The sequence below is a fragment of the Humulus lupulus genome, chromosome 3, assembly GCF_963169125.1.
Source record: "Humulus lupulus chromosome 3, drHumLupu1.1, whole genome shotgun sequence".
NCBI lineage: Eukaryota > Viridiplantae > Streptophyta > Magnoliopsida > Rosales > Cannabaceae > Humulus > Humulus lupulus.
In genome coordinates, this window is record NC_084795.1 from 255,401,374 (window position 1) to 255,423,872 (window position 22,499).

General features: G+C 42.5%; 1 protein-coding gene across 1 annotated transcript; it reads left to right on the forward strand.

The window, feature by feature from the left end:
• The first annotated feature begins 4,515 nt into the window (after positions 1-4,515).
• LOC133825581 (uncharacterized) lies at positions 4,516-5,592 on the forward strand. Its single transcript, XM_062258504.1, has 2 exons — positions 4,516-4,969; positions 5,051-5,592. The coding sequence occupies exons 1-2, from the start codon at positions 4,516-4,518 to the stop codon at positions 5,590-5,592; spliced, it is 996 nt and encodes a 331-aa protein (XP_062114488.1).
• The last annotated feature ends 16,907 nt before the right edge of the window (positions 5,593-22,499 follow it).

Below are 22,499 nucleotides of genomic sequence, written 5' to 3' on the forward strand. Positions count from 1 at the left end.
TTAGTGCTGGAATCCATTATACTATTTTGATCTATTCTAGTGCTACACATTATTTTGTTGATAGTAAAATCATTGATAGATTGTGCAGATCGTGTGATTATTATGGTGTAGGGTTCGGAAGCATATTACCCATTGGAGAGTTAGTAGTATCCAGAAGATGGGTCAGATCATTACTAGTGACAGAGGAGGGCAGAGAGTTGTCAGTTGATTTGATAGAGTTGGTTATGATCTACTTTGACATGATTCTAGGTATGGACTGGTTATTGAAGTATGGGGCAACCATAGATTGCAGAAGGAAAATGGTAACATTTGAGTCTGAAGGTGAGAATCCTTTTGTATTTTTTGGCACTATGCAAGGACCTCGTGTACCTATGATATTAGTATTGAAGGCTAGAGATCTATTGCAAGGTGGATGCATAGGATTCTTAGCCAGTGTGGTGGATACCACTTAGGTCATGCTAGTGGGACCAGAGGAGACTAGATTAGTCTGTGAATTTCTAGATGTGTTTCCAGAGGATTTACCAGGGTTGCCACCACACAGAGAGATTGAATTTGTGATTGAACTTGCACCAGGGATGGAGCCAGTGTCTAGGGCACCTTACAAAATGGCCCCAGCTGAGTTTAAAGAACTAAAGGTACAACTGCAGGAGTTGTTAGACTTGGGTTTTATTAGACCCAGTTTCTCACCATGGTGTGCACTAGTTATGTTTGTAAAGAAAAATGATGGTTCTCTGAGAATGTGTATTGATTACAGAGAACTGAACAAGTTGACAATCAAGAACAAGTATTCTCTGCCAAGGGTAGATGACCTATTTGATCAGTTGCAGGGTAAGATGGTATTCTCAAAGATAAATCTTCGATCTAGTTATCACCAGCTGAGGATCAAGGATGGAGATATACCAAAATTTCCTTTCGCACTAGATATGGGCATTATGAGTTCTTAGTCATGTCCTTTGGATTGACCAATGCCCCAGCTGCTTTTATGGATATGATGAATAGAGTGTTCAAGGATTACTTGGATCAGTTTGTGATCATCTTCATCGATAATATACTGGTTTATTCTTAGTCAGAGTCAGAACATGAGCAACATCTGAGGTTGGTTCTACAGAGACTGAAGGAGCATAAGTTGTTTGCTAAGTTCAAGAAATAAGAGTTCTGGTTACCTCAGGTAACTTTACTTGGTCATATTGTCAATAAGGAGGGGATCAAGGTGGACCCCGCCAAGATTAAGGAAGACAGAGATTGGTCAAGGCCAAAGAATGCCTCAGAGATTAGGAGCTTCCTTGGGTTGGCAAGGTGCTACAATCGTTTCATGGAAGGGTTTTCAAGGATTTCTACTTCGTTGACTGAACTGACACACAAGAATCAAAAGTTTGTGTGGTCAGACAAGTGCGATAACAGCTTCCAGGAATTGAAGTAGAGATATATTACAACTCCAGTTTTAAGTCTCCCAAAAGATCAGGAGAAGTTTGTGATTTACTGCGATGCCTCACATCAGGGTTTGGGTTGTGTTCTTATGCAGTCAGGGAAGGTGATTGCCTATGCATCACGCCAATTGAAAGAGTATGAACAGAGATACCCCACTCATGATTTAGAGTTGGCAGCAGTGGTTTTTGCATTAAAGGTATGGAGGCATTACCTTTATGGGGAAAATTGTGAGATATACACTGATCACAAGAGCCTGAAGTCCTTTTTCACTCAGAAAGACCTGAACATGAGATAGAGGTGCTGGCTGAAGCTAGTGAAGGATTATGATTGTGAAATCCTGTATCATCCATGGAAGGCCAACGTGGTAGCAGATGCCTTAAGTTGAAAGGGTCCGAGACAGATATAAAGTGCGAGATTGATATCCAGAGAGTTAGCAGAGGATATGACCAGAGCTGGTATAGAGTTGGTGGGCCAGTTGGACAACATTACACAACAGTCTATGCTGTTAGAAAGAATAAAGGAAGGTCAGTTGGGTGATCCACAACTGACAAAGATCAGAGAGGACGTTCTAGCTGGAGTGTCTAGAGACTATACAATGTCAGATATGGGCTTGTTGAGATACAAGGGTCGAATCTATGTTCTGATGGACATTGTTATCAGACGGGAGATTCTAGATGAATCTCATACTACTCCTTACTATTTGCATTCAGGCACCACGAAGATGTATCAGGATGTGAGATCGTTGTATTGGTGGCCTGGGATGAAGAGGGGTGTGATAGAGTATGTGATTAAGTGCTTGACATGTCAACAGGTCAAGGCTGAGCATCAGAGACCAGCAGGGCTATTATAGCCTCTAGACATCCCAAGTGGAAATGGGAGGATATCACGATGGATTTCGTGGCGGGGTTACCTAGGACTGTGGGTCAACATGATTCGGTGTGGGTTATTGTGGATTGATACACCAAATCAGCTCACTTCTTACCAGTGAGGACAACGTATATAGTTAACCAGTACGCAGAACTCTATGTGAGAGAGATTGTGCTCCTTCATGGGGCACCAAGGTTGATCGTGTTAGATCAGGACCCCACATTTACTTCCAAGTTTTGGGGAAGTTTGTAGAGGGCCATGGGTACACAGTTGAAGTTTAGTATTGCTTATCATCCTCAGACAGATGGACAACCTGAGAGGACGATCCAGATATTAAAGGACATGCTGCGAGCATGTGTGATGGACTTTGGTGGGTCCTGGAGTAAGTATTTTCCTTTGATAGAGTTTTCTTGCAATAACAGCTATTAGATGACCATTAAGGTGGCTTCTTATGAGATTTTGTATGGTAGGAAATGCATGTCTCCTATTCACTTGGATGAGACAGGAGAAAGGAAATACTTGGGTCTTGAGGCAGTTTAGAGGACCAATGAGGTTGTTGAGAAGATCAGAACTCAGATGCTCGCTTCTCAAAGTAGACATAAAAGTTATGCTAATCCCAAACGCAGGAACGTGGAGTTCCAAGTGGGAGACTATTGGTGTGTTTGGCATTGTTTTCTGTTTTTTGTTTTCAAAATTATGTTTTCAGAAATGAGAACGGAAGACAGTTTTTGTTGTTTTCAAAAAACAACTGGTGGATTTGAAAACTATTACATAATCGGCGTGCGTAGAATCCTCTCTTCTCTCCACGATGAAGAAGAAGAAGGTTACTCAAAAGCCTGCATCAAGATCTAGGAATGAGGAGCCCCATTCATCCACGCTCATGCCTGAATCTCAAACGAAGGATCAAGTACATAGCATGCATTCAGAGGTAGATCTACTATTGCAATTTTCTGAAGGTAAGAAACAGATGAAGAACCCATTATCGGAGGAAAATTTGAGCCCTGTTTGTGATGGTGGTCCAATTAACCTAGAGGAAGAAGTGCTGGAAAAGAATTGGGCTGCAGATTTTGAGAATGATGATTTTCAAGCTTCAGCTCAATCTCATTGGGCGAATCTTAGGGATAAGCTTCTTATTAATGAGGCGGCCAAGCTTCATTATGAGGAGCCGATTCTAAAAAATGGGAAGAAAGTTGCTCAAATTGATATGGCTGAGGTTGCGTAACAGGCTCAAAATAGGAGTTCTGCAGTGATATGTATGGTAATGGAAGCCAATCCCCCATTTGTTGTGTTTGAAGGCTTTGTGAAACGAATATGGGGACACCTGGGCATTGAACGAGTTGTGAGGATGAATATGGGACTCACCATTGTCAAATTCAATGATGAGGCTACTAGAGGTTTTGTTCTGGAGAATGGCATTGTGCAGTTCGACAAGAAGCCAGTTATTGTGCGACCTTGGACTCAAGATCTAGACACTATAAGGTTAGTCCGCTCTGTACCTCTTTGGATCAGACTGCCTAATCTAGGTCTTCAATAATGGGGCAAAAATTGTCTCAGTGCCTTGGTTAGTACAATCGGGAAACCAACTACGGTGGACAAGTTTACAAAAGATAGGTCTATGATCAGATATGCTAAAGTTCTGGTTGAAATGGAGATAACTGATGACCCTCCGTTTGTTTGTTGAGTATGAATGGCTCCCCATAAAATGCAATAATTGTAAAGGATTTGGTCATAATTTGGCTGATTGCAAGAAAAATGGCTCTAAGGGTTGGGTAAAAAAGAGTGCGACTGGACAGGAACATGCAGGAAACAATGTTGTTCCTGAGATTGCAGCTACTGATGCTAGTTCAAGTGATTCAACTGGAGTTCCTATGGCTATTAAGGAAGTGGAAGAGAAGCATGATGAGCCAGGGATAGATGTTCGAGGGGCAGCTAAAGAAAAGGGACTTTCACAGAACCATCTCTTAACACCTAATCAGGACAACAAAGAGAATTGGGAAATTCCTAAGAAAGTTGGGAACTCAAAAGGGAGAGGGAAGTCTGTGAGATCTGATTTGGACAACAAATAGAATGCTTTCAAGGTTCTTCAAGAATAGGGAAATGGAGAGAAAAGTGGGAACTTAAATAACTCAAAGTCTGATGGACTGCTCATATATTCTTAGTTGGAATGTAAGGGGTATGAATAAGAGAGACAAACAACATGCTATTCTGAGTCTCTTAAAGATGAATAAAGTGGGATTTTGTGCTTTATTAGAGAATAAAATGAAGAAGGATAAAGTTGATGATATGATGACTAAATTGTTCTTTGGCTGGGAACACTACAGTAGTAATGTCACAGAAGGCAGAATTTTGGTACTTTGGAAGAAATCTTTTATCAAGGTTCAGGTCCTACTGGAACAACAACAATTTGTTCACTGTTTGGTTAAATTTACAGGCTTGCCGATGGAAATTGTGGTCACTTTTGTTTATGGTCTTAACACTATGGTTGAGAGATTGGATATGTGGAGGGGTCTATCTTCTATTCATGTCATGAAAAAGCCTTGGTTGGTCGTGGGAGATTTCAATGTTGTGTTTAATTTTGATGACAAAATGGGAGGGAAGGCGATAAGTGCAACTGAGATTCTTGACTCTACTGCTTTGCTAGCCCATTCTCAGTTGGCTTCTCTCAAGAGCATGGGTTCTAATTTCACCTAGTCCAATAAGCAGGAAGGAGGGGATAGGGTTTATTCAAAAATTGATCATATGTTTATTAATGAAGATTGGATTGATGCCTTGCCTAACTCTATTGCTGAACTTCAATGGGATGTCCATTCAGACCATTGTTATTGTCTCATCAAGGCTCTTAAACTTGGAAATCTGGGCATAAAACCATTTCGGTATTTTAATTTCTGTATTGCTCACAGAAGGTTTAAAGAGGTAGTTATAGATAGTTGGCATAAGCCTATGGCAGTGGGGGGTTTACTGGGTATGACTAAAAAGTTTCTTCGGCTGAAGCATATTTTGAAAGCTTTTAATAGGGAGGAAATTGGTGATGTTGAGCAGGGATATCATCAAGCTAAGGGAGACTATCAACTGGCACTAACTAGAGCTCAAGCTTCACCAACTGATACTGCTGCTCAGGAGGCTGAAAAAATAGCAGCGGTTCGCTATCAAGATCACTATGCTAGATACATAAGTTTTTTGATACAGCGTAGCAAAGTTACATGGCTGCAGAAGGGTGATGATAATAATTCGTACTTTCATGCATGCATTAAAAAAAGAAGGGAGGAGAATCGTATTGTTTCATTTCTGAATGAGTAAGGGGACATCATTGATGATTATAACAAAGTGGTTCATCATTTCCTGGACCATTTCAGAGGTTATATGGGAAGTACCAGTTCAGCTAAAAGTACTTTTAATTCTCAATGTATAAAGTGGGGTCCTTATTTATATATTGAGATGCAGCTGAGTTTAATTAAGGAATTTAGGAAATCTGATGTCAAGAAGGCATTATTTAGCATACCGGGCACAAAAAGTCCAGGGCTGGATGGTTACGGTTCAGAGTTTTACAAAGCAATGTGGCAGCATATAGGTGATGACATATCAGAGGCTATCCTTGAGTTCTTTCATTCTGGGAAGATACCTGATGAACTTAATGAAACAGTGCTGGCTTTAGTCCCTAAAACTGATATGCTTCGCAGGGCGATTGACTATAGGCCCATAGCGTGCTGCAATACTTTATATAAGTGCATTTCAAAAATGCTATGCAGTAGGCTCTCGGAAGTGTTACCCACTCTAATTAGTCATAATCAAGGTGCCTTTATTAAAGGGAGATCTCTAGCTCATAATATTCTAATTTTTCAAGATTTGATCAAGAATTACAATAGAAGGAATACTTCCCCGAGGTGTGCTTTAAAGATAGACCTAAGTAAGGCCTATGATACAGTGGACTGGTGTTTTTTGGAGAGGTTATTAATCTGTCTTCGATTTCCTACCAGGTTCATTGGGTTTCGGTGAAGGAGCTAAGTGGAACAAGGCAATGCTTGGCAAATACGTTTGGGCTATTAGTCACCAACAGGAGACTCTGTGGGTGAAATGGATAAATACTGTTTATTTAAAGGGTCAAAATTTCTGGCACTACCAACTTAAGGCAGATACAAGTTGGTACTAGCGTAAAATCTGCCACATTCGTGGAATTTTTACTCAAGAAGACATTGATAAAGCTGGCAGTCAAGGGAGATTCAAAATTGGGTTGCTTTATGCGAGATATATACACCAAGATCTTGTCAAGTACCATCACTTTGTGTGGAATAGAATGAGTGTTCCTAAACATAGATTTATTACTTGGCAAGCAGTGAATGATAAGTTGTTAACCCGAGATCACTTGCATAGGGTGCTTATGCATCTTGATTGCATCCTTTGCCCGGTTTGTGAACAAGCTGAAGAGACCCATGTACATTTATTTTTCGATTGCTGTTTCTCTCAGCAGGTGGTGCATCAAATCCAAGATTGGATTGGCTACAAATGGCCTTTAAAATTCAGTGGCTGGACCCGATGGATTGAAGATATGAGAAGAGGTGTTAAGGCAGCAATTGTGGCGGCTGTTTTCTCAGCAACAATATATTACAGTTGGCATAATAGAAATACTTGTTTTGTTCATAGTTACTCTCTTAGAGTCAATCTTGTGGTTGATATGATAAAAAAAGATATCATATACATAATTAGTTGCTTTACACAAAAGGAAATGAGAAACTTTTAGTTAGGAAAATATGCTCCTTGTAATGTGGCTGATGCCTTTTCCTTAAGGGAGGTTGTTTGGTTGTATTTTGTTTGTGATTAATAATGTCTTTCTTTCTTGATCAAAAAAAAAAAAAAAAACAGGTGTTTTGTTAATGTTTTCTAAAAATAATTTTTTAGTTTTATTTAAAAAAATCATAATTAATAAATATATTTACAAAGAGAAAAATAATTTAAAAGTTTGTAATAAATAATGAGATAAAGTAATGTGAAATAAAAAGTGATGAAAAATAAGGAGAGTTAAAGTAAGGAGAGAAATTTTGAGGAAGAAAAATTGAGAAAAGAGAAATTGATGAAAGAAAAAAATGAGAGAGAAAATGGAGAGATAGAAAAAATGAGGAGAGAGAAAATGAGGATATAGGAAGTGATGAGAGAGAAAATATGGAGATCAAAAGTGATGTTAGAGAAAGTGAGTAGAGAAAACTGAGGAGAGATAAATTAATGAGAGAGAAAGTAATGTGAGATAATAATAATTAAAAAGTTTATGTGAGAAATTTTTTAAAAACAACTTTTTGTTGTTCTAAATTTTTTTTTGTTTCTTGTAACTTTGTTTTTAAAAATTGTTTTCTGAAAACAATGCCAAACACCCTTACTTGTTTTCAAGAAACAGTTTTTAGGTTTCAAAAACAAAACAAAAACAGTTTTTTAGTTAAGGAGTCAAACACCCTCTATGTCTTAGAGTCTTACCATGGAAAGGGGTGAGGAGATTTGAGAAGAAGGGAAAGTTGAGCCCTAGATTTGTAGGACCATTTGAGAACCTGGACAGGATTGGTCAGGTAGCCTATAGGTTGACTTTACCTTCGACACTGTCAGTCATACACAATGTATTTCATATAACGACCCTTCGGAGTTATGTGTCAGACATGACTCATGTGTTGAGTTACGAGGATCTAAAGCTTGAGGCAGATCTCTCCTATGAGGAACAGACAGTGCAGATACTGGACAGGAAGGACAAGGTCCTGAGAAACAAAACTATACCTTTGGTTAAGGTATTATGGAGGAACAGCAAGGTCGAGGAGGCGACCTGGGAGCTAGAATCAGATGTGCAGAGTCAGTATCCCTAGGTGTTCAGGTGAAATTTTGAGGATGAAATTTCTGTAAGGAGAGGATAGTTGTAACGTCCCAAATTACCTAATAAGGCTTAGGGCCTTAATTAGGGGGCCAGGGTGGCAAATTATGGGAATTACATGTGTTATGTGTTTTATATGTGTGTAATTATGTGATTATGTGAGTTATATTATTATATGACTTGATATGCATGTTTAGGTGTGTTAATTAAACATGTGGGCCTGTTTCTTATTAGAAGGGAAATTTTCGTAATTTGGCCTGTTATGGGTATATTTGGCATATATGTGATATATGTGTGAGACCACGCTATTATGTGGATATATTTGGGTAACTCGACATGAGGCGATCCTAGGGAGCAAGCTAGTGTGAAAGTCACAACTGGATTAATACTTGACTCGGGGTGAGTCAAGGGGTATTATGGGTATTTAGTACATTACCGGGATATTGGGTAATGGGAATGATTATTTGATGATATATTGGGAGTTAGTGAGATCAGGAGGAAATTCTGGGAATTTTGACTATTTTACCCTCGGGGGCATTTTTGGGACCCCGTATATTGGGATTTACTTAAGGTTACTTAAGCTCGATGTAACCTGACAGAAATAAATATACGTTTAAAATAATTTTTCTCTCTCTCCCGTTATTCCATTTTACCGTTCGTCGCATTTTCGAAGGAAACTCTAGTTTTAGGACTCGGATTCAAGCAAGGATCGAGTCATAGCGATTCTAGGAAAGATTAGAAGCTTATTAACTGATGGATTTAGTAAGAAACGACACAATCAGAGGTAATGTACGCTTTGAATTTCCGAGTTTCCGCTTCCTAAAATTTATTAAGTTTTTAGGTTGGATTCTATGTTTTGACGAGTTTTTGAGTTATTTGAAGCTTGGGTTTTATTTTTTTGGGCCATTGAGATGATTGGGAACTTTGTTTTTGGGGTTTGGATAGGTTTATGGGGTGTTTGGAAATGGGAAAAACAAAGGTTTTAGGTTGGGTTCCAGGTCAGGCCGCTGCCCTGTTCTTGGGCACCGCGGCCCAAGCTTGACGAAGAAGAGGACCTGGCTGATGGGTAGTTAGGACCGCGGCGCGAGGCGCAAGCAGAAAAGGGGCAGGGGCTTTGTCTGGAGGCAGGCCACAGCTCAGGGGCGTGGGGCCGCGGCGCTTAAGGGTAAAGTTAGCCTTAGGGAGGTTTTGGGTGTGGGAATTCAAACCTAAGCGCTCGGGGTCGATCCTACTACCTGGTTTAGTAGGATTCGACGTCCTGGAGGCTAGGACTCAGTCCATAAGCCTTTATTTAGGATCGTGCTCGAGGGTCGTTCTTATTTTACATTATACTCGGACCTGAGGTAAGAAAACTACATCCATTATGTGACATACATGATTAGGGCTTGGCCTGAATGTTGAATATGGTTTTGATTGGGCATTGGCCCTATAAATGCACATGATTATGATTATGCATGTGATTATTGATGAAGCATGTTGAGTGGTCTATATATGGATATTTGTTATATGATGAATGCTTGGATGCATTATATACTTGAGAAAAGAATTGACTTATGATTCAAGCGTGGCTATAGCGCGTCAAGTGTTGGTCGATATGATTAGATCTAATCATTAGCGCATTACACGCTTGTTCGACCCAATGGTCGTAGAAAACAAGAGCGCTTGACTAGCTCTAAAGCTAGTTACTCAGAGCAAGGGTGACTTTATGGTCATCTATTTAGAGCAAAGGGTCCCAGGTTGACTCTATGGTCATCGGGTTAGGGCGGTGAGCCCCAGAATGATTCTATCATCATTTATTTGTACCTGTATGCATGCATGAGTAGGCTATTACTGCTGGGCATGCTAGACACACATCTGAATCTGTATGTATTGTTCAAGCACTTGTATTAAGTTTTCTTGATGGGCCTTGGCTCACGGGTGCTACGTGGTGTAGGTAAAGGGAAAGGAAAGTTGGACCAGCCATGAGTTGGAGAGCTTAGGTGGCGATGTACACATATGCGGCCGCTTGACCACCACGGCCAAGGTTTCTCAGAGGAACTAGGGTTAAACCCATTTTTTTCCGCTTAGGTTGGCGGGTTGTAACTTTTTAATTGTAATGACCATTTTGGAACTATAAACAAATTTGTGTACGTTATTATGGGATCCCATGTATAGTTTAACATTTTTAATAAAATATCCATTCCTTTTGACCGAGATTTTTTACCCTGGACCAGTAATCACACTTCGATGCACGTTTATGGCCTAATTACTCGTTTAGCAAGGTAAACACTTTTTAAAATACACAGTGTAATGGTCTTGGCTAACCAGGGCATTACAGTCAGCATTGGAATTCTGCTCTCACGACACTTGCATAATAGTGAATCTTCAGAAGTTATGCAACATTTCTTGAGCCTTTGCCAAGTACGCTGCCATCTTTGTTCCCCGAGCTTGGTACTCTCCGAGAACCTGGTTCACAATGAGCTGGGAATCACTAAAGATCTCGAGGCACTAGGCCTTAAACTCTAGTGCCACGCAGAGCCCACTGATTAAGGCTTTGTATTTTGCTTCATTATTAGAGGCAATAAACCCAAATCATATGGAACTATGCACTCTGTACCCCTCGGGGGAAACCAAGATAAGTCCAGCCCCGACACCATTTTTCGTTTGAAGACCCGTCAATGAATAGCTTCTAGGCTGGTCTGGCCACTTGGGCCCCCTCAATCTTCTCCTGATTCCATGTGCACTCGGTGATGAATTCAGGGAGTGCCTAACCTTTTATTGTTGTCCTCGGATAGTAGGTGATGTCGAATTGACTTAACTCCACTAACTACTTCAAGAATCTTCCCGACGACTTAGGTTTCTGAAAGACTTGCCTGAGGGGATGGTTTGTGAGGACCTTAATCGGATGCGCCTAGAAGTAGGGTCTTAGCTTTCGAGAGGCCACCATTAAGAAAAAAGTTAATTTCTCTATCAGCAGGAACCTAGACTCTACCCCGAGGAGTCTTTTGCTAACATAATAGACAAGGTGTTGAACAAGACTTTCTTCCCTTACCAATGCAGCACTGATGGCATCCTCCGAGACAGCCATGTAGAGTAGAAGAGGCTCTCCATCTATTGGCTTGGATAAGATCGGAGAATTTTCCATGTGTGCCTTGAGCTGTTGGAACGCCTGTTCACACTCTTCCGGCCACTCAAATCTCTGACTTCCTCGAAAGAATTAAAGAAAGGAATCCACTTATCTGTTGCCTTGGAGACAACACGAATCAAAGTTGTGATCTTCCCTGTAGCGTCCCAAATTTACTAATAAGGCTTAGGACCTTGATTAGCGTGCCTGGAGGGCAATAAGTGGTTTATTATATTAATATGTGAATTTGATGAGTATGTGATTAGAAATGCATGTTTAGGTGAATTAATTATGCATGTGGGCTCTGTTTGGTTAGTAGGGGCATGTTTGTAATTTTAGCCCGGTGAGGGCATAAATGTAATATTTGTGAATATTGTGATATTTACCATGTGAGGGTGGTGATATATTTGAGATGAACGATCTGAGAGAGTCCTAGGGAGCGATTTAGCTAGAAAGTCAAAATGGGGTCAATTACCCGGCTCGGGAGGAGCTTAGGGGTATTTTGGGAATATTATATGTGTTTGGGAATTATTAAGTAACAAGATTTAGTAATGTTTGAGACATGTTTGGATTAAACGGGGATTTATAGGAATACTCAGGGACTTAACGGGATTTGCTAAATGACTAAATTGCCCTTGGGATTACTTAAGGGTTAAGGATAGGTTTAAGGGGTAAAAGGGTAATTTGGCCTTAAGGGTAGATAACCTGGCTCAGGTAAAGTCCTTCACGTTTTTCACTTAGGCATATACTGGAATTATCTTTTGGAAGCTCTAGAGGAAAGCAGAAGTTAAGAAAAGAAGAAAAAGAAGAGCTAATCTTCTTTGGGGTCAAGGAAGGAACTCAAGGCTTGAGCTTGGGGGGCTTGTGGCTTGGAACTAAGGGGAGAAATTCAGAGATTTAACTGGGTTCAAAGGTATGCTATAAAACTTGATGATCAACTAAATTCTGCTGAGTTTTGGTTAGGAATACAAGTTTATGCATCTGAGCTAAGTGGTGAATCACTTTTGATTGTTTAGATTAGTTTTGGGATTAGTTCTTGGTTAGGTTTTGCGGCTGGAATCATTGTAGAACTTCTGTGGTGATTGAATTGGGTTGTTAGGTTGATTTTGGGGTAATTTGGCTTGGTTTTAGCTATGAAAATGGGGGATTTTTCTGGGTTCGAAGGGTCGGGACGCAGCATTGTTCTTGCTGAGCCGCGACCCTCTAGAACGTTTTGGAGGCTAGGAAGAGGGGCGGGCCGTGGCGCCCTATAGGTTGGGTCGCTGTGCGCATAGGCTGAAATGGGGAGGCTGCTTTCTGCTTGAGGCGGGACGCAGCATGGGACCATGGAGACGCGGTGCTTAGTGGGTTTTTGGACCCCGAGAAGGTTTTAGGCTCGAGATGGATTTTATCACCCGGATTGATAGAATTCAAGGTTCCAAAGACTAGAATTATAACCCAAAGTTATTTATTGGAATAGAACATGATGGATGGATGTTGTTGATGCATTGTGACTAGGTTTTCAGCGAGGCTCGGACTAGGGGACTTTGCTTGGGATATCGGTTCTCGGAAAGCTCGGGACACAGGTAAGGAAACTGTTGTACCCATAGATTAGGGCGTGGCCATATCGTTTGTATTTTAGGGCACGACCTATGTGATTGTGATACAGGGTGTAGCCCCATTGATTATGTTTATGTATGTTTAAGTATTTGTTAAATTATGCTATGTGTGCATATTTGTGAATGAACGACAAAGGTCGAAAACGGCAAAGGTCGAGAACGGCGAGGGCCGGGAACGGAAAAGGTCGAGAATGGCAAGGCTGAGTACGGCAAGGGGCCGGGAGCAGCGTTAAGCACGTGGAGTGCGAGTTGTCAGGGTGAGACCCCTATTGGATACCTGGGATATCCTCACGGTGTAGACCGCGAACCTAGAGCCTGGTAAAGCACCTGGGACGGCATGGCCGTTATGTGTTTAGCCTACTGGCGGTTTTATTATGTGTTGATTGATAAAATATCCATATGTTGATTGCTTGTGTGGAGTTTTCTTGCTGGGCTTCGGCTCACGAGTGCATTATGGTGCAGGTAAGGGCAAGGGGAAGGTCGACCAACCATGAGTACGGAGAGCGTGAAGCGACATGTACATGTTTGGCCTACCTGGCTATCACGGCCAGAGGTATTTTTGGGAGATGTTTTGTATTAGTCCAAATTTTGTCATTTAGTCGACTTTAATCATATTTTTTAGTTGTAAATATTTCCAAACAGTATTCTGGGATCTGAAATGTTTAACGCTTTATAATTTTCAGTGAATGATTACGTTTTCAGATTATATGACTTTTATTATAGTTTAGCTACACTTTTAACCTAAAACCTCGGTTAGCGAGTTAATTGCATGTTTTGAACTCACTTAGTAATGGCTCTAAGGCAGTAGGGCGTTACAACTTGGTATCAGAGCGAGCCAAGGTTTATGGTTCCTGGAGATTGACCAAACATGTACGCTTGATGTCAGTGACAAGCTCGACTCAGGGTTGGTTGGCAAAGACTGAATTATATGTTTGATTATGTGTTTAAATTCCATGTGTGCCTAATTATTTTATATAGAGCATGATGAATGAGTTAACATATGCATGATGCTATGGCATGGCCCGTTGAGTGTTTTATGTTATTTGTGTATTGTGGATTGCTTTTATAGTTGGGTGATGTGAATTAGGAGGTGGTTTTGGATGTTGTTATCATGTCTGATGTGTGGCGTCGTTGATTGTAGGCATATTGTTGAGATGCCTCGAGAATCATCTAGACTCTGCAGCAGTAGGGCCGAGGATGACAACCAGGGTCAGGACCCTCCACCTGCCCCACAGAATTGGCAACAAATGTTTGCCGAAATGGAAGCTAGACTGCATCAAACAAAGGAAGAACTTCGATAGCTAAGGCAGCAGGCCCCTCCTCAGGTCACTAGGTTGTCAGTTCAGCAGGTTGTGGCGTCAGTGCTAGTTCAGCCTGTTATGGAGAATAGGTGGGAACCTTTGTATGAGAGGTTCAGGAAGTAGCATCCTCCCACCTTCGAGGGTGGACCAGACCCATTGCGGGCAGAGTAGTGGATGAATATGGTTTCCTCCATCTTAGATTTTATGAGGATGGTAAGGAACTAGAGGGTAGCTTGTGGCAACTACATGTTCAGAGAGGATGCCCGTATCTGGTGGGATGTAGTGACTCAAAGAAGGAATATTGCGATTATGACTTGGGAAGAGTTCAGAAACATCTTTAATGAGAAATATTACAGTGTTGCAGTCCGAGCTGCGACGGTTGACAAGTTTATCAACCTAACTCAGGGCCGGTTGACAGTTACTGAGTATGCCTTGAGATTTGACCGGTTGGCGAAGTTCGCACTGGATTTGGTGTTGACTGATGCGGCTAGAAGGGATCGGTTTATGCGGGGGTTGAATGTTATGATCGCCCGTGATGTTAAGATTACTTTGGATCCAGAGACTACTACATATGCCCAGGTAGTGGACAAGGCCCTTACGGATGAGGGGGTCGAGGATCAGATATGGAGAGAGAGCACTATTAGGCGCGACGCTAGGAGGACGGTGCCTCCTTTTACTGGATCCAGCTGAGGTAGTGGCCCCATTGAACAGAAGAGAAAGGCCCCAGATTCTTTTGTTTCTCCTAGCTCGAATAGGAGAGCACGGGGTGCTTTAAGTGGCCGTCAGGGCGGAAGTGACAACTAGAGAAGCTTTCCAGTGTGTCCTCGATGCAGACAACGACATCAGGGAGAGTCCAAGATCAGGGCCTGCTTTATCTTTGGGAGTGTCAATCATCTGAAGAGGGACTGCCCACAGGCCAAAAAAGAGGAGTCGAAGTAAGGCGACAGGCTCGCTCTAGCCAAAGTATTCACCTTGACTCAGACTGAGGCTAAGGCTAGCCCCTCGGTCGTGACAGGTCAAATTTCTAGTGTTGGTTCTTCTTATACTACGTTGATTGATTCAGGAGCTACCCATTCATTTGTGTCTGCCAGAGTGATAGATCAGCTGTGTAGACCTAGTGATTTGTATGCTAGGGGTTTTCAGACTTTGTTGCCAACTGGGGAACTGGTAGTCTCTAGGAGATGGATTAGAGCATTGCCAGTAGAGATAGATGGTAGGGAATTTTCTGTTGATCTGATTGAGCTAGTGATGGATGACTTCGATATGATTCTGGGGATGGATTGGTTATTGAAGTACGGGGCGACGATTGATTGCAAGCGCAGGATGGTGACTTTTGAACCAAAAGGGGAGGTACCCTTTGTATTTGTGGGGATAGTTAGTGGACTGCGGGTACCTATGATTTCAGTACTGAAGGCTAGAGACCTGATGCGGGAAGGTTGCATAGGATTCCTAGCGAACATTGTGGATACCTCTAGGGATGTGTCGGTTGGGTCGGGTGAGACCAGATTGGTATGTGAGTTTTCAGATTTATTTCCAAAAAATTTGTCAAGGTTACCACCACAACAAGAGATCGAGTTTGTTATAGTGTTGGCGCCAAGGGCGGAGCCAGTATCTAGGACACCTTATACAATGGCTCTGATAGAGTTGAAGGAAATGAAGATTCAGTTGCAGGAGTTACTGGATTTGGGGTTCATCAGACCGAGTTTCTCGCCATGGGGTGCTCCGGTGTTGTTTGTCAAGAAGAAGGATGGATCTCTTAGGATGTGTATTGACTATAGGAAGTTGAACAAGTTGACTATTAAGAATAAGTACCCATTGCCTAGGATCGATGACTTATTTGACCAACTACAAGGAAAGACAGTGTTTTCTAAGATTGATCTCCGGTCAGGTTACCATCAGCTAAGGATTAAAGAAGAGGACATACCAAAGACCGCTTTCTGCACGAGATATGGACACTATTAATTCCTGGTTATGTCCTTTGGATTAACCAATGCCCCAGCAGCTTTTATGGACATGATGAATAGGGTTTTCAATGACTATTTGGACAAGTTCGTGATTGTGTTTATTGACGACATATTGGTATACTCTCAGTCGGAGACAGATCATGAGCAGCATCTACGTTTGGTATTGCAGCGATTGAGAGAGTATAGGTTATATGCTAAGTTCAGCAAGAGTGAGTTTTGGCTACCGCAAGTCACGTTTCTGGGCCATATTTCAGTAAGGATGGGATTCTGGTTGACCCAAGTAAGATTGAGGTAGTGAGAGATTGGCCTAGGCCGAGCAGTGTTCCAGAAGTTAGGAGTTTTATGGGATTGGCAGGGTATTATCAACGGTTCGTTAAGGGGTTTTCCAGGATAGCCACATTGTTGACTAAATTGACAAGGAAGAAGACAAAGTATGTGTGGACAGACAGGTGTGAGAACAGTTTCAAGGAATTGAAGCGGCGATTGATCACCGCTCCAGTTTTGAGTCTGCTGACAGACAATGAGAAGTTTGTGGTTTATTGTGACACTTCCAAACAGGGTTTAGGGTGTGTGCTGATGCAAGCCAGAAATGTGATAGCCTACGCATCAAGACAGTTAAAGGAGTATGAGCAGCAATATCCCACACATGATCTGGAGTTGGCAGCGGTGGTATTTGCACTTAAGGCTTGGAGACATTATCTATATGGTGAGAAGTGTGAGATATACATCGACCATAAGAGTTTGAAGTACTTCTTTACTTACAAGGATCTGAATATGCGCCAGAGACGGTGGCTGGAATTGTTAAAGGATTATGATTGTGATATCCTATACCATCCTAGGAAGGATAATGTAGTAGTTGATGCATTGAGGGCCCAGGACAATTGTTTAGTTTGAGGCAGATATCTAATAAGTTAGCTGAGGAGATGAATAGAGCGGGTATAGAGTTGGTGGTTGGTCGGTTAGCCAACATCACTCTTCAGTCTACACTCCTTAAGAGGATCAAGGAAGCGCAGGGGAAGGATCCCCAGTTGAGAGGGCACAAAGAGAGTGTCTTAGTTGGGGCGGCTAAGGACTTCTCTATCTCAGAGATTGGATTACTAAAGCACAAGAGTCAGATCTGTGTTCCGATGGATTCTAGTATCCAGCGAGAGATCTTGGATGAATCTCATACCGCTCCCTATTCTTTACATCCAGGTACGAAAAAGATGTACCAAGATTGAGAGCCTTGTATTGGTGGTCAAGAATGAAGAGGGACGTGGTGGATTATGTGGCCAAGTGCTTAACTTGTTAGCAGGTAAAGGCTGATCATCAAAGGCCAGCAGGGTTGCTGTAACCTCTAGGGATTCCAGAGTGGAAGTGGGATGATATCACCATGGACTTCGTGGTTGGTTTTCCGAAGACCGTGGGACAACATGATTCAGTGTGGGTGATTGTGGATAGGTATACTAAGTCCGCCCACTTTTTACCTGTCAGGACGATTTATACTGTGGAGCAATATGCCGAGTTGTATGTGAAGGAAATTGTTTGACTTCATGGGGCTCCGAGGCCGATAGTATCCGACAGGGACCCCACCTTCACCTCCAAGTTTTGGGAGAGTCTGCAGAAGGCTATGGGCACGCAGTTATGATTTAGTACCGCTTATCATCCTCAAACAGATGGACAATCTGAGAGGACGATTCAAATACTAGAAGATATGCTACGAGCTTGCGTGCTGGATTTTGTGGGATCTTGGAGTAAGTATCTCCCTTTAATTGAGTTTTCGTACAATAACAGTTATTAGGCGACTATCGGAGCGGCTCCGTATGAGATGATATATGGGAGGAAGTGCATATCACCTATTCATTAGGATGAGACGGGTGAGAGGAGGTACTTGGGTCCTGAGATGGTTTAGAGGACCAATGAGGCGATTGAAAAGATTAGAGCTCGAATACTCTCCTCCCAGAGTCGCCAGAAGAGTTACTCGGACTTGAAACGCAAGAGCGTAGAGTTTCAATTCAGTGACTGTGTGTTCCTTAGAGTTTCACCTTTGAGATGAGTGAAACGGTTTGGTGTTCGGGGCAAGCTGAGCCCCAGGTTTGTTGGTCCCTTTGAGATTCTGGAATGGGTTGGAGCAGTAGCTTGCAGATTGGCGATGCCTCCAGCTTTATCAGGGGCTCATGATGTTTTTCACGTGTCCATGCTCCGAAAGTATGTATCAGATTCTACGCATGTACTGAGTTATGAGAACTTGGACCTAGACCAGGATTTATCATGAGGAGATGCCAGTTCAGATTCTTGACCGAAAGGATAAAGTCTTGCGGAATAAGACCATCGCCTTGGTGAAAGTGCTATGGAGGAACAACAAGATTGAGGAGGCAACGTGTGAACTTGAATCGGATATGCAGGAGCGGTATCCCAAGTTGTTCAGGTAATTTTGAGGACGAAATTTCTATAAGGAGGAGATAATTGTAGCATCCCAAATTTGCTAATAAGGCTTAGGACCTTGATTAGCGTGCCTGGAGGGCAATAAGTAGTTTATTATATTAATATGTGAATTTGGTGAGTATGTGATTAGAAATGCATGTTTAGGTTAATTAATTATGCATGTGGGCCCCATTTGGTTAGTAGGGGCGTGTTTGTAATTTTATCCCGCTGAGGGCATAAATGTAATATTTGTGAAGATTGTGATATTTTCCACATGAGGGTGGTGATATATTTGAGATGCACGATCCGAGACAGTTCTAGGGAGCGATTTAGCTAGAAAGTCACAACAGGGTCAAATACCCAGCTTCGGAGAAGCTTAGGGGTATTTTGGGAATATTATATGTGTTCGGGAATTATTGAGTAACAGGTAGTAATTTAGTAATGTTTGAGACATGTTGGGATTAATCAGGGATTTATAGGAATACTCAGGGACTTAACGGGATTTTCTAAATGACTAAATTGCCCTTGGGATTACTTAAGGGTTAAGGATAGGTTTAAGGGGTAAAAGGGTAATTTGGCCTTAAGGGTAGATAGACCTGGCTGAGGTAAAGTCCTTCACGTTTTTCACTTAGGCATATATTGGAATTTTCTTTTGGAATCTCTAGAGGAAAGCAGAAGTTAAGAAAAGAAGGAGAAGAAGAAGAGCTAATCTTCTTTGGGGTCAAGGAAGGAACTCAAGGCTTGAGCTTGGGGGGCTTGTGGCTTGGAATTGAGGGGAGCAATTAAGAGATTTAACTAGGTTCAAAGGTAAGCTGTAAAACTTGATGATCAACTGAATTCTGCTGAGTTTTGGTTAGGAATACAAGTTTATGCATCTGAGCTAAGTGGTGAATCACTCTTGATTGTTTAGATGAGTTTTGGGATTAGTTCTTGGTTAGGTTTTGCGGCTGGAATCATTGTAGAACTTCCGTGGTGATTGAATTGGGTTGTTAGGTTGATTTTGGGGTAAATTGGCTTCGTTTTAGTTATGAAAATGGGGGATTTTGTGGGTTCGAAGGGTCGGACCGCGACATTGTTCTTGCTGAGCCACGACCCTCTAGAACGGTTTGGAGGCCAAGAAGAGGGGAGGGACGCAGTGCCCTATAAGTTGGGCCGCGACACGCATAGGTTGAAATGGGGAGGCTGCTTTCTAGTTGAGGCGCGCCACGGCATGGGACCATAAGGCCACGACGCTTAGTGGGTTTTTGGACCCCGAGATGGTTTTAGGCTCGGGATTCCAAAAGTTAAGGCTCGGGATGGATTTTATTACCCGGATTGATAGAATTCAAGGTCCCAGAGACTAGAATTATAACCCAAAGTTATTTAATGGAATAGAACTAAATGGGTGGATGTTCTTGATGCATTGTGACTAGGTTTTCAGCGAGGCTCGGACTAGGGGACTGTGCTCGGGATATCGGTGCTCAGAATGCTCGGGACACAGGTAAGAAAACTGATGTACCCATAGAGTAGAGCATGGCCCTAAAGTTTGTATTTCAGGGCACGACCCTATGTGATTGTGATGCAGGGCATAGCCCCATTGATTATGTTTATGTATGTTTAAGTATTTATTAAATTATGCTATGTGTGCATATTTTTTAATGAACGGCAAAGGCCGAGAACGGCGAGGGCCGGGAACGGCAAAGGGCTGGGAGTAGCATTAAGCACGCGGAGTGCGAATTGCCAGGGTGAGACCCCTCTTGGATACCTGGGATATCCTCACGGTGTAGACTGTGAACCCAGGGCCTGGTAAAGTGCCGGGAAGGCATGGCCATTATGTGTTTAGCCTGTTGGCGGATTTATTATATGCTGATTGATAGAAATGCATATGTTGATTGCTTTTGTGGAGTTTTCTTGCTGGGCTTTAGCTCACAGGTGCTCTATGGTGTAGGTAAGGGCAAGGGGAATGTCGACCAACCATGAGTACGGAGAGCGTGAAGCGACATGTACATGTTTGGCCTGCCTAGCTATCACGGCCAGGGGTATTTTTGGGAGATGTTTTGTTTTAGTCCGAATTTTGTCGTTTAGTCGAATTTAATCATATTTTTTAGTTATAAATATTTCCATATAGTATTCTGGGATCCCAAATGTTTAACGCTTTATAATTTTCAGTGAATGATTACATTTTCAAATTATATGACTTTTATTACAGTTTAGCTACACTTTAACCTAAAACCTCGGTTAGCGAGTTAATTGCACGTTTTAAACTCACTTAGTAATGACTCTAAGGCAGTAGGGCGTTACATTCCCTGTCAGGCTTTGCACGTCCTTATGCTTTCGCGGAGATGGCATCTTGATTAGTTCCTTGATCTTTTTGGGGTTTGCCTCAATTCCCCGAGCATTGACAATGAAGCCTAGGAACTTACCGGAGGCAACCCCAAATGTGTACTTTTGGGGGTTTAATTTCATCCCGAACCAGCGGAGCACTGTGAAGACCTCAGTCAAGTTGCCCACATGGTCAGGGGCGGTCCTAGAGTTAACCACCATATCGTCCACATAAACCTCCATGTTTCTCCCCAGCTTTTCTTTGAACATCTTGTTAACTAGTCTCTGGTAGGCAGCAATGATATTTTTTAGTCTGAAAGGCATCATGATGTAACAATAGACACCATTATCGTTCGAAAGCCAGTGTGCTCCTGATCCACGACATGCATGTATATCTGGTTATATCTCGAGTATGAGCCCATGAATGACAGCAACTCATAGCCAGATGTGGCGTCGACCATCTGGTCTATCTTGGGGAGTGGGAAGCAGTCCTTTGGACAAGCCTTGTTAAGGTCTGAGAAATCAATGCATGAGCTCCAGGTGTAGTTTGGCTTTGGCACGAGAATAGGATTGGACAGCCACTTGGGGTACTAGGCATCTCGGATAACTTTGTTGGAGAAGAGCTTGTTCACCTCAACCTTGAGGACCTCTTTCCGAGTTTGATCAAATGTCAGTTGCTTCTGCTGGATAGGAGCAAAGCTAGGATCGATATTCAAGGCATGGCATATGATGTTTGGGTCAATACCAGTCATGTCGGAATGTGACCATTCGAACACGTCTTGGTTTTCTCGGAGGAAGCCCACCAATGCCTCTCGGACTTCCATTTTCAAGCTTCCCCCAACTTTTATTTTTCTATTGGGGGTGGAGGCATCAAGGACTACGTCCTCCACCTCCTCTATCGGTTCAATGGACCACTCTTCTTGAACCCTCGGGTCTCATCGAGCCCGATCTTCTAGACAGCTTGTACTTCCGATGTCTTGGGCTTTTCGAGGCCTTCCTCCACCACCATCACGGGAGTTTTGAGGGAGACACTGTAACACTGTCTCGCCTCTTTCTGGTCTCCATGGACCGTACCAATTCCCGCCTCTGTGGGGAAATTCATGCATAGATGGCGGATGGAGGTGACAGCTCTGAACTCCACCAGTGCAGGTTGTCCCATGATAGCGTTGTACGCCAAGGAACAATCTACCACCACAAAGGTGCAGTATTTGAAGGCCAGGCGAGGCACTTCTCCAAGCGTTACAGGGAGCTTTATCTGTCCCATCAGGATGAGGGCCTCTCCCGAGAATCCGTAGAGTTTCGAAGCTCATGGGGACAAGTCTGTCGTGGTCAGCCCTATCTTCTTGAAGGCTGACTTAAAAAGGATGTTCAAGAACTCTCGTTGTCTACCAGAATCTGTGCCACCATTTTGTTCGAGATTTGGATCTCAATCACCAACGATTCGTGATGCGGGAAATGCACTCTCTGAGCATCATCTTCGGAGAATGTTATGACTTGGTCAGTCATTCGTGGTATTTGAGCAGGTAATTGAGCCAAAGTCATTATCTCATCATCGTGATTCAAAGCTTGCGCATACCTGTTCTATGAGCTTTGTGAAGTGCCACCTAAGTGGGGTCCTCTTGAGATGATTCCTACCCGCCCGTTCACTAAAGGAGGTCCTTGTGCCACTGGATGTTAGGGAACTACGGGAGC

Bases quoted from the DNA above. Each gene is read 5' to 3' on its own strand.
- LOC133825581 (XM_062258504.1), top strand. From the start codon at position 4,516: ATGAATAAAGTGGGATTTTGTGCTTTATTAGAGAATAAAATGAAGAAG. The intron at 4,970-5,050 runs GTTCTAATTTCA...TTATTAATGAAG, and splicing joins GGCTTCTCTCAAGAGCATGG to ATTGGATTGATGCCTTGCCT.